Below are 12,500 nucleotides of genomic sequence, written 5' to 3' on the forward strand. Positions count from 1 at the left end.
TGAGTGAGTGATTGAGTGAGTGAGTGAGTGAGTGAGTGAGTGAGTGAGTGAGTGAGTGAGTGAGTGAGTGAGTGAGTGAGTGAGTGAGTGAGTGAGTGAGTGAGTGAGTGAGTGAGTGAGTGAGTGAGTGAGTGAGTGAGTGAGTGAGTGAGTGAGTGAGTGAATTGGGTGAAAATTCCCACCAGCAACTGTGGTGCACCAGCTAAACCATGATGATACAACAGTCTCAGCCAGGTCTAGCCAGGTTTGGCCAGGTTCTAAAGGCAATGGAGACTCTCACCGTGTGTCCCAGCATGGCTAAACCCTGGCTAGTGGAGACGAGGCATTAGTGACATTGCTGGTATGTGAGGTTCTTTGTATGTGAAAAAACTAAAATATGCTTGAACTCTGTGTTGGATCTGCAGTATGTCTGATATTTAATATGCTGTGCCACACTCTCTGTCCTTGGTGCTTAATAGCCTAGACTACTCGACGTAAGTGAACGAGTCCCTATTAACGACTCCATTACCAACCCTCAACTGTGTTCAAAACTCTCTCCTCCGTGGTTTGGCGTTCCCTATGCCTTCGATCAGTTCAGTCGACGTACCGTTTGCAAGCGTGAACAAGCCTCCGCTGAAGCCAGAGACCAGAGCGCCAAGCCTGGCCTATGATGTCATTGAGATGGTTTTCGACTTTGATGGCATGAAACACTCCGAAAAACAGAGTACATTTTGGTTTCCTGTCGGCGATCGATATTTAGCGAACACTGCGACAGGAAATCAACTTGGTGTCCGAGCTGTTTCCTTAGTAACACGATTCCGACTAAACTGTCTTTATTGAGTGAAGACCTTCGTTGACAATGAATGGGAGACTTTGTGGTCTTCTGTGGTAGGTTTTGGTGTTAATGTTTGTTTGAGATTATTTTTACACCAAAGTAACATCCAAACTTAAAATTGGGAATGCTTTACTCCCTAGAAAATCACACTGGTAAAGCCACCTTTTTTCTGTTATTTGCTATTAGATTGTCAACGAAGCTGTACATCTGTATGACATTATATATCAGAGGAAATGTAACTGATGGTCTCTGGCTCAAATAAGACAGCGGTAGATGTTCACTAAGGCAAACTGAACTCTCATGGGTCATAGTAATGATGTATGTGAGTGCCAAAATCCAGTGGTACTGTATACCCATTTAAAGGTACTATATGTGAGATATGCATTAGACATATCACAGTCAAATTAAGTACATGAAGTACAGTGCATCCTATTGACCCCGTGAGCCGCTTCTTACCGGCCGACTTCATCTATTCTCATCCCTGTTGCTTTTGACAAATCACTGAAAATGAATAGATGAAAATAGTATTTTGCGGTAAATCTAACCACAATCAAACCACGAAACCGCACTCGGGGGGGGGGGGGGGGGGGGCTACTCTTTGTAATGACAATAGTAGCTGTTTCATCTGTATGACATTATATATGTCTGTTTCGCTAGTGTTAAAAGAGTGCTTCATCAGCAAATATTTGACTGTAATATATGAATGCCAAGATTTTACATGTAGTAGTACCTTAAAAGAAAAAAGTCACTCCCTGTGCAAGTCATTCATGGCTTGCACAATTGATCTATTCTTTACTTTATGTTAAAATTCACTCCTTGTCAGAAAGCACCTTGTAAACAATATTTTTATTAAAAAGAAAATTAAGTAGGAGTGGGACCTCCCTTTAAGACTTTCCATTTGTTAAGGGAGACTTTTGATGGACCGCTATTGTGGAAAGAGGTAAGTTTAGCATAACTTTACTTTTGTTTAGTCGGGGGAGAATATTACAGCACCTTGTCAGTGAAGGAGTCTAAAGCCAACAGCACTACCAGTACATTCCAAGTCTCTTGAGAATACAGGTAAGTATGGCAATGCACTATGGTTCAAACCTAATACAACTGGAAAGTGTTTCTCTACACCCCCCTTCTCTAGTTGTGAATCACAACTCGGTTTAGTGCAAAGTGAACCTTATTAGAGGTGGAAAGATATAGCATCCATAAGTATTTGTATGTCTTTGTCAGTTGGGCTTTGGATATACTGTAGCTGTATCCTTTACTGCTGGGTGTTGCAGGTGGATATAGTTTGGTTTAGTGTGGTTTTATCTAGATGAGAGTCTTTGAGCTGGTATTACTTATTAGCTTATGACCTGGTATACCACACAGGCTCAGCAGGTTCAGGTAGGGACCAGTGCCATCTGTCAGTGATTGTCTTAAAGCTCGCTGGATGTGACTGTGCATACTTGGGACCCCTCGGAAAGTTGACTTGTGCAGTCCGACTTGTGAACTGACTTTCATTGACAGAGTAGTTGCATTGCATAATGCGTGAATTGTAGTCCACTAGCACTAGAGAGTGGTTCCACCTGAGTATGTCTGAAGCAATAGTGGATCAGTAAGGTCAGTGGAGGTAAGTCAAGGACCGGGCTGAACTTCAGTGGCTCATTTTGTCAGCGTGGTGTGGTCGCTGCATGCCCATACGTCATCCTCAATGTCTTCACTGATAGTTGGCCAGAGGACAACTTCACAAACAAACTCCCATGCTTTGTTGCCTCCGCTCCCAGATGTCCTCAGCATCCTGTGATTTAAGTATAACTCTATTGCCCTTCAAGACAACAGAAACCAAAGAATGGTCTCACTTCCTCTGGAAAAGCTGCACACTCTCCTGGGCATATTCTTTCTGAATTACACTGCTGAGCGTCTGAAGAATATCGTTCATAGCCGAGTGTTTATGGAGTTCCTCAAGTAACCGGGGAGAGATCTGCCATAACTTCAAGCTCAGTCTCTTCAGTTCTATTTGGTGGTCTTCCTCTGTGCATGTTATCATTCAGGTAGTCTGACTCACAGGATGTTGACATAAGACTCCCATTGGCTGTCTATTTAAGTCACAATTTTCAACATGTTACATGAAAAGTTACATTACATTACAAGACAGCACAACATATGACATTAGAAGTGGATAACGAACATTAACAAGACAACTAAACTGAACACAAGATGTGACAAATGAAAATGTGACAAATAGCTGCCCGCTGTTTTTAATCGTTTTCAAAAGTCGGCTGAACTTTCATTTCAGTGAATTCTGAACTTCACGTTTGGCCCGGTCCAGTGCTTCTCAGTGGATTCAGTCTGAACTTCACGTTTGGCCCAGTCCAGTGCTTCTCAGTGGATTCAGTCTGAACTTCACGTTTGGCCCGGTCCAGTGCTTCTAAGTGGATTCAGTCTTAACTTCAAGTTCGACCCGGTCCAGTGCTTCTCAGTGGATTCAGTCTGAACTTCAACTTCGACCCAGTTTAATGCTTTTCCAAGGCATTCATCACGCCCCTCAACTTCCTTACCACTGTCTACAATATCAGCTACAATGACGGCACAAGGAGCAACCTGCAAAGATTTGTTCCATAGCTTGTTGGAAAATGTGTGAGACTGCATTGAGACCAAAGGAACAGCCTCAAGAAGTTGTATCTTCAAAATGAAGAAACAAGAAGACAGCAGCACCTGACGTCTGGCTGCGAGCACAGTTTCTACAGTTGTTTATGGATTTTGATGCATCATGTTCACTCCTTACCCCCCTTTTCACACTGTTTATTTTCACCACACATTGAACTTGTTTTACATCCACAATGGCTGCTGATCTAGAGATCTGGCTTAGCTGTCCAGGAAGTTCACTTATTTAGCTCCATGTCGGTTCAGTTTCACTCAGCAGAACTCGTCTGATGGCGTCGTTACTAATTCAACAAACCAGTCTGACACGGATTTTGCTCATCTTGCATAATGCACCAAAATTGCAATTCCTCGCTTGGTTCCTTAATGCACTCTCGCATAATGCATCAGTTGTCTCACCAGGTATTTGATACCTCGTATTGAAACTGTGCTTCGACCAGGATGACATTTTGTTTACGGACGCCGGATTCACTTGGATTTTCTTTTCAGGCGTTAGAGATCTTCCAACAATTCTGCAGGAGTTATGACGACTCCTCGTTCGGTCAATACTGTAGGTGCATTATGTGAACGATCACTGTCTCTCAACAGCCTCTGGTCCCACAAGATTGAAGAGCGTGCAGGCTTTGGGTTTGACTGTAACTGATTTGCCACGGTGTGCTGCAACTATAAATATATCATTATTCATGTTCGAAATTGAGCCAATATTCGGTTTTTATCCTCTGACACCGCGTCGATTGAACGATATGGAGGAAGGAGGTAAGATTGACGTTATTGATCAATGTTACTTTATGTTTAGTTGGGGAGAACATTGCAGAGATATTGTTGGTATCACCCGGCAACAATTCACAACAAGTCTTTTGAGGATATGGGTAAGTACAGTAATGGAAAGGGACCAAACATAATCTGCAGAGACCTTGACGTTTTGAAGTGTGGTCTCGTTTTTTCCTTGCCAGTCACTTGACACTACGGGGAAACATTTTTGTTTCAGCTCGTATCTCTTCTGCCGCTCCTTTCCTCCCTTCAAATCAATGGGTACAGAGAGTCAAACGCTATCGCGTTAGCCGTCAGCTAGCAGTACACATTGATTTGAATGACAAAAGCTGAAAAAGAGCCACAAAGCCTGTTTTTGGTTTTGGTTAAACGAAGAGCTAATGTAGGAGCATTTTCCTCTCGTTGTTATAAAAGCGCCGGGAGAAGAAAAATAGCACAGCTGTCTGGGGGAAACCTCATATCTCCTAATTTGAGTGATTTTCATGTTTTTACCCAAATTGAAAGTCGACATGGTGTTCTCTGAGTTGTGACAAAAAAATGTCATGACCCAAAGGACCTTGATACACGGGTGTCAATCTGAAAACAACTACTTTAGGTTGTTATTCTTAATTCCTGAAAAGTTTACCATACGTAGGAGGTACGTGGTTTTCACCCGACAGAAGTGAGAAGTGTAATTCACTGTGTCAGTGTGTCCCGCCACTCCACTCCAGTCATGTCCAGTCCGCGTCTATTCGAATACCAACCGTTTTGTGCGTTTTGCGAATCTTATTGGCCACTGACGTTTCTGGTCATGTGACATGTGCGCCCAATCGCGTGACGAGCTGTGTCTTTGCCCATTTCCACGTCGAACAGCCTGCAAACTACCTAACGCCTAGTTTATCACTGGTTAAGCTTAGGCGACTCTTTCGAAGTTGTTAAAGGTTAGAGTTTGGAATCAGGGCTGGTGTTCTATCGCCCTGCTCTAAGACAAACTCTAACCTTAACCAACTTCGAAAGAGTGCCTAAGCTTAACCGGTGAAAGAACTTGCCGTCCCACGATTGGTGCACATGTCACATGACCAGAAACGTCAGTGGCCAATCAGATTCGCAAAACGCACAAAACGGTTGGTATTCGAATATAGGTGTCCACTCCACTCCACTCACTGTGTAAACGGTCACTCCTTTGTCTCTCCCTTTCAACAACTTTTAACAGTCTTTTTTGACAGCCTTTCAACGTAAAAGTGGTTGGTTGTTCTCCTCTTGGTATGTTTGTCTTATGTGTTTGTGTTACATATGTGAGCTATGTGTCTTGTTTCTTGTTTCTGTCTCTGTGGTTGTACTGTACTGTCACGTTATTTTCTAAATAACTTTCTCATAGTAGGTGTGTGATGAAGTACTACTACTGCAATCCTATTACTGCTGATACTCCTTTTCCGACTGCTAGTAGTAGTACAACTATTACTAACAGTCCCTTTTAAATGATGTATCGAAAGACTCTTCTGTGACATTTGGAATTATTTGGTTTGTTTCCCACCAAGCATTTGTCACAATATGTGGAAGCAGTTTGGTCGTCCAGGTAAAGACTTGCCTGGGTCCAGACCTTTGAATCTGTTCAATTCCACCGAGCTGATTCTAGGTCTGGCATCATGATAATGAAACAGCGGTTTCTCGGTTGAAAAAGCGCTTATATAATTACCACCGCGGGGGGGTTAACGGCGTTGTTGAGCTGTTGTCAAACATGGCGAGCAGGACAAAAAAATGGCGGCGTGCTCGTGAGCGTCCTCTTGTTCCACCTAAACGGTTCACTATAATATGTTTCTGACAACTTTTTAGGGCAAGAAATAGGATATGCAGTTGCTGAATTGTAATTCATATTATATCTCTGCAATGCCTAGTTTGACAGTTTGATCTGAATTCCATGAGCCAGGCAGTTCCTGAGTCGGGCGTGGGGAAAAAACATGGCCATTGTCTACTGTAGCTGTTGTCAAGCGTGGCAAACGGGAACAAACATGGCGGCGTGCTCGTAAACGTAAACTCTTTTTCCAGCTAAACGGTTCACTAAGATATGTTTCTGACAACATTTTAGGGTGACAAATTGGATATGCAGTTGCTGTATCTTAATTCATATTTGATCTGCAAACGTCTTGCTTGATCTGAATTTCATGAGCCGGGCACGCCACACAGGGCGGGAGTGCGGTGTGGGGCGGATATGTTGGTTTCTAGTGATTGGTTAGGGAAAATCTAATCCCCCTCCCCCACGGAAATGGGTTAGAGTGGAGGCAATGTCGGACTGAAGATGAAAATGGACAAGTTGACAATTATATCTGATGTCGGGCAAGGGAAAGACACTAGTAGGAGGATGCGGACTTCAATATCATTGTAAATTCAATGTCCATACCAGGATTACTACATGTTGAGACAGATGAGAATGAAAGACAACTGACAAGACTTTTGTACTGATATTGTGTACTACTGGGTCGGATTACGGCGCAATAGAAGCCATTCCACACAAACCTTTCTTCGTCAACAATGATAACTTTACGTTCACGGTTAGCGAGGGCTTTTCACCCGCTTCTCTTGTCAAACGGCAAAATGTCCTTCCAACAGGAAGTGACAGTGTTTATGGGAAACGTGGTCTTATCGTGAGAATTATGTTGCCAATTGTTTCAGCATTATTTATTTACTGTAATTATAGTTAGTTACTGTAATTAAGTATCACAAGCACTCTGACAATGAGATATTTTGTTAAATAACTGAACAATATGTTGCTATAATGGTGGTTATAGATACTAGCAGGCTCTGCACCCGTCCTCCCACCCTCTTCTCACCCGTGCCATGTGGCCATGTGTGTTAAATACCAGTCTTATCCATTCCGCCACTTGAAAAATAATCCAATTCAGGTGGTGAAGTGGGGGGATTTTAACTGAGGTCTACATTTACACCAAGGGGCGACCATTGCAAGGTTTCAACCCTGCCAAACGTGCTAATTCCTCATTGAGACCAGTAAGTGGTGCTATATGCCATATATACAGTATTGGTTTTAATAAGGAATGCCGATATACAAACTATTTTCTCACAATGTGATAAAAGCTTGGTGAATAAAAAAGAGACAACAGACTCAAATTCTAAATGCCAAAGTATTCCTCTGAACCTATATTAGTATACAACATGTACAGTATTTAGAAATGGGATTAATCTGTGACCACGCTACTGCTAACGTGTACAATGATGTAAACAAACTCATAATTACCCGCGTCGTATTGAAAAGCAACACAACAACATGCACGTCGGTCCCAAATTCAGAGTGCACTCGACAGGAGTGTTGTTTTAAGAGTGTGTGTATTTTAACCCTTTCACTGCCACACGACAGAAGGTTAACCCTTTACTATCACACAACCAACGGCGATGCTCCATCATTAGCATCATTAGCTCCGCATCCGCGGAGCTAATGATGCTAATGATGGAGCATCGCCGTCGGTTGTGTGATAGTAAAGGGCTAACCTTCTGTATTGTCACAGTGAAAGGGTTAACCGGCTGTCGTGTGGCAGTGAAAGGGTTAACAGCATGGCAGGTCCGTGTTTGACAGTGGCTGTGTGTCCCAGGTCCAGTGCCATTAACGTGGTGAAGATCCTCAGAGTCCTGCGAGTGCTCCGACCGCTGAGGGCCATCAACAGAGCCAAGGGCCTCAAGGTTAGGTTCACACACAGGCCCACACACACACACGAATGTGAATGCACACACACATACACACACACATGCAGGGCCGGTTCTAGGCATAGACAGTATAGGCAAATGCTAAGGGCGCCACCACCCAGGGGGGGGCAACAATTTTGTTTTTGTTTTTTTATATTATTTTTTATATTATTTTTTTTATTAAAGGGGAACTATTTTACTATTTCTTTCACTATTTGGGCACTTTTACACAATTCCTGTGAGTTTATGGAACACCTCTGTAATTAAATTTTTTTTTAATTCATTGTTTTGTATTTCTAATCAAGTCCTCAAAAACAGCATTTTTCTACCTCAAGATCTTAAGCTGTTTTGAGCCTGGGCTCCTAAACCACTGCGCCGCGGCGCCGGCGCCTGAACATTATCATGCAGCTGAGTCTATCTGACATCACAAATCATCACATTTTCAGATGACTCAGTTCAGTGAGGGTGAATATTGTGAGAGGAGAATTGGAAGAATGCGCCAATATGAGAATTAGAGACATAGATCATATTAATATAAGTTCACATAGCTAGGAAACAATGCTAAACACTGAAAAAGGCCATTTATAAGATAGTTCCCCTTTAATACTACTAGTTATTTCGAAATACTGAAGTCTTATCTATAGTACAAGTCCAACATTTATAACAATCCCATGGACAATGAGTGTTTTACAATGGCTCATTCATTTGGACGGCGAGTGAGAAATTCTCCAAACAAACAACTTCTTCGTCTTCTTCTCTCCGTTTACCGTGTGGAACAGAATAAACTGTGATGCAAGGGGGCCACAGATAAAATCCTGCCTAGGGCAGCCAATTGGTCAGAGCCAGCCCTGCACGCATGCGAAAAAATGAACATACACATGCGGGGCTCACACTGACACACTTTTACACATACAGACCCTTTTCAATGGTGAGCTATTGTGTTGATACTATTGTGGTCTTGGCCCCTATTATATTAGCAAACACTGCAACAGAAGATACACTTTGAAATGGTGTGAGTGACGTTTCAAAAGGTATATAGATATACAGGATAGTGTGTATATATATATATATATATATCCAGTAGGGATGGGCAAAACTTACTAATACACTACACAGTGTAGGTGCTAGTAAAAACAAGGGGAAATATATATATTTTTAAGACAAAGCGATAGTCGTTCCGATGCCCATCCATAATATGGAGGCATGGACACATAAGCACACACACCCATACCAACTTTTTCCTTTTGTACCCACATGGACAAAACATGCACACACATACATACTAGGGATGTCCCGATAAAAAAATGTGCTCCCGATCCGATCCCGATCATGTGATTTTGAGTATCTACCGATACCGATCTTTCCTGGTCCGATCAAAAAAAATTAAAAAAAATGTATCCCAATTTCTCACATTACATTCACCCTGAATGTTGACGTTATCCAGGTGAAAAGTTAACTTCATTCAAGCGAGGCATTGCAATCCTTGACCAAAATCATATGATGTATAATTAAATCTGTGTGACAATAAATAAATGAATGATGATATGCAATTTAAAACCAAAACTAAGGCCTCAGTATGAGTTTAAGGCCCCGTTTAGACGGAAACGCTAGCAGGTGAATCCGCAAAAAAATATTTACGGATGTGCCTTTCGTTTATACGGAAACTGCGTTTTTACGGGGTGAAACCGCAAAAAAGTGAGACTACCTTCCAGGGTGGAATTCCTAGAAACGCAAAACCTTTGCGCTCTTGTCTAAACTATTAAACCGTATAAATCTGTTAAAACGATGACGAAAGGGTTGTCACGGCTCTGGTCGCGCATACTGCTTACGTCACAGGTAGCAGGTAAGCGCCAGTAGCCGAGACGTAAACAAAGCAAGTATGTCTGACTATATCAACGGAGATCACTTGAAGGCTACATTGGCAGTACTTTAAAGACACAAGAATCAGTCCAGTTTTAAGATACGCTATTGGAGCTGGAATTACCGCGGCTGCTGGCACCAGACTTGCCCTCCAATGGATCCTCGTTAAAGGATTTAAAGTGTACTCATTCCAATTACAGGGCCAGCAGGTGCCTCGACTGGCCCGCGCCGTTCTGTGTTCTGAACGTAGCGTTATAGCAGTACTTTTAACCCTTTCACTGCCACACGACAGAAGGTTAACCCTTTACTATCACACAACCGGCTGTCGTGTGGCAGTGAAAGGGTTAAATACACAAGAATCTGTCCCGCGGCGTGAGTGGACCCACTGTCTGTGAGTGACTCTGCTTTGGTCCAATCACATTCCCCATCCACAGTCTGCGAATCAGAGGCAGAGTAGGGCGGGTCTTCACAGCACGTCATGTGACATATGCGCCAATCGTGTGACAGCGGTGCTCCGTCGTTACAGCCTCGTCTGCACAGAGAATTCCACCCCAAAACGCTAGTCTAAACGCAAAATTAAAAGTGAAACCGCAAGACGACTTTTGCGGTTTCTGTTCACAAAACGCTCGTCTAAACGTCTTCGTCTAAAGACATGAACATGGTCATGTTTGTTGAACAAAACAAAAAAAGTAAATTTTTTTTCTTCTTTTTTATCCCGATCTTCGGAAAATCACGTGATCGGATCGGGACATCCCTAATACATACCTTCACACAACTGTGTTTTCATTGTGACTCCCAGCACGTGGTGCAGTGTGTGTTCGTGGCCATCCGCACCATCGGGAACATCGTCATCGTGACCTCACTGCTGCAGTTCATGTTCGCCTGCATCGGAGTGCAGCTCTTCAAGGTACGGAGGGAGGGAGGGAGGGAGGGAGGGAGGGAGGGAGGGAGGGAGGGAGGGAGGGATGAATGAAGGGAGGGAGGGAGGGAGGGAGGGAGGGAGGGAGGGAGGGAGGGAGGGAGGGAGGGATGAAGGGAGGGAGGGATGGAGGGATGGATGGATTGATGTATGAAGGGAGGGAGGGAGGGAGGGATGTATGAAGGGAGGGAGGGAGGGATGGATGGATTGATGTATGAAGGGAGGGAGGGAGGGAGGGATGTATGAAGGGAGGGAGGGAGGGAGGGATGGATGGATTGATGTATGAAGGGAGGGAGGGAGGGAGGGATGTATGAAGGGAGGGAGGGAGGGATGTATGAAGGGAGGGAGGGAGGGATGCATGGATGGAAGGATGGAATGATGTATGAAGGGAGGGAGGGATGGAGGGATTGATGTATGAAAGGAGAGAGAGAGAGGGGGAGGGATTGATGTATGAAGGGAGAGAGAGCGGTAGAGAAAGAGAGAGTTCATGTTCACCTGTAGTGGTACAGCTCCTCAAGTTAGGGAGGGATGGAGAGAGGAAGGCAGGGATGGAGAGAGGAAGGGAGGGGTGGAGAGAGGAAGGGAGGGGTGGAGAGAGGGAGGGGTGGAGAGAGAGAGGGAGGGAGGGTGGAGAGAGGGAGGGAGGGTAGAGAGAGGAAGGCAGGGATGGAAAGAGGGAGGGATGGGGAGAGGGAGAGAGGGATGAAGATAGGGGGGAGTAGTGGAGAGAGGGATGGAGAGAGGGAGGGAGGGAGGGATGGAGAGAGGAATGCAGGGATGGAAAGAGGGAGGGATGGGGAGAGGGAGAGAGGGATGGGGAGAGGGAGGGAGTGGTGGAGAGAGGGATATAGGGATGGAGAGAGGGAGGGAGGGATGGAGAGAGGGAGGGAGTGATCATGGATGGATGGGTTTTATCATCTGCATTTGTAAGGGGCGTACCCTAGGAGGCTGGGCCCCTTCTACATGTGGTGAAAATCCGCCTAAAATATATACCTAGGTAAATGGAATATTGCTCCACTTCTACAAGGCCCATTTGCATATTCTTGGTATCTAGGTACACCTATGGACCTCAGGGAATGTATTCCCAGTGTCACAAATATTGTGTCTATTACTAGGCTTGCTTAAATTGTGATGAAACAAAGGAGAATATGAATTATGATTTTTCTTTGCATCTTTGACAGTGAATAACACCATGCTAATAATGACCAAACATTAAAAACTGCCACTGATCTCGTTCAGTACCTTCTTGAGATCATGTGTACAAAAAATCTAAGGAAATTTATAAAGGGAAGATGATTAAACAGAAGGTTCTGTAGATACAGTACTGAATTCTCCCATCCGGACCAATGCAATTTGAAATATTATTATAGAATATAAAATAGGAGGCTTATAAATTACCTTATTATAGCCAATTCGCACATTTATATATATATATACATATATTATCTTTCAAATGCCCGAGTTCAATTTGGATTTAGTATCACCAGGCGTGCATGAGAACAGATAATGAAATCTACTGTAATGTACAGTAGCTTTTTTATTTTTATCAGGGTGGCACCATTTTGAAACTATTTTCAAATCTAATTCTTGCTGAATGCTAACAATAGGGAAAAGAAACTAACTGCGTTTTCAAATTTGTCAAAAACTTTACCTTTTGTTGCTTATTATCCCAAATAATAACAGTTATTGAAATAATTCATACAGAGCTCTGAACATTGAACCCCTATAGAATCTTCCAGGAAGTGTAGTTCTGAAAAATCGACAGCTAAATCGGCAGCAAAAAAGACTACAATTCCCATGGTCCAAAATTTCCAAGAGGGTCGCCCTCGC

General features: G+C 43.5%; 1 protein-coding gene across 1 annotated transcript in view; it reads left to right on the forward strand.

Annotated features, from left to right (window-relative positions):
• The window catches only part of cacna1c (calcium channel, voltage-dependent, L type, alpha 1C subunit), a gene marked incomplete at both ends in the record, with an annotated part of 188,360 nt that overhangs the window by 106,135 nt on the left and 69,725 nt on the right, over positions 1-12,500 (forward strand). Inside the window, 2 exon segments of the mRNA XM_084331098.1 lie at positions 7,801-7,888; positions 10,551-10,658. Coding sequence (XP_084187224.1) covers positions 7,801-7,888; positions 10,551-10,658 — 196 coding nt within the window.

Source organism: Notolepis coatsorum, assembly GCF_963971535.1.
Source record: "Notolepis coatsorum genome assembly, chromosome: 15".
NCBI classification, from domain to species: Eukaryota; Metazoa; Chordata; class Actinopteri; order Aulopiformes; family Paralepididae; genus Notolepis; species Notolepis coatsorum.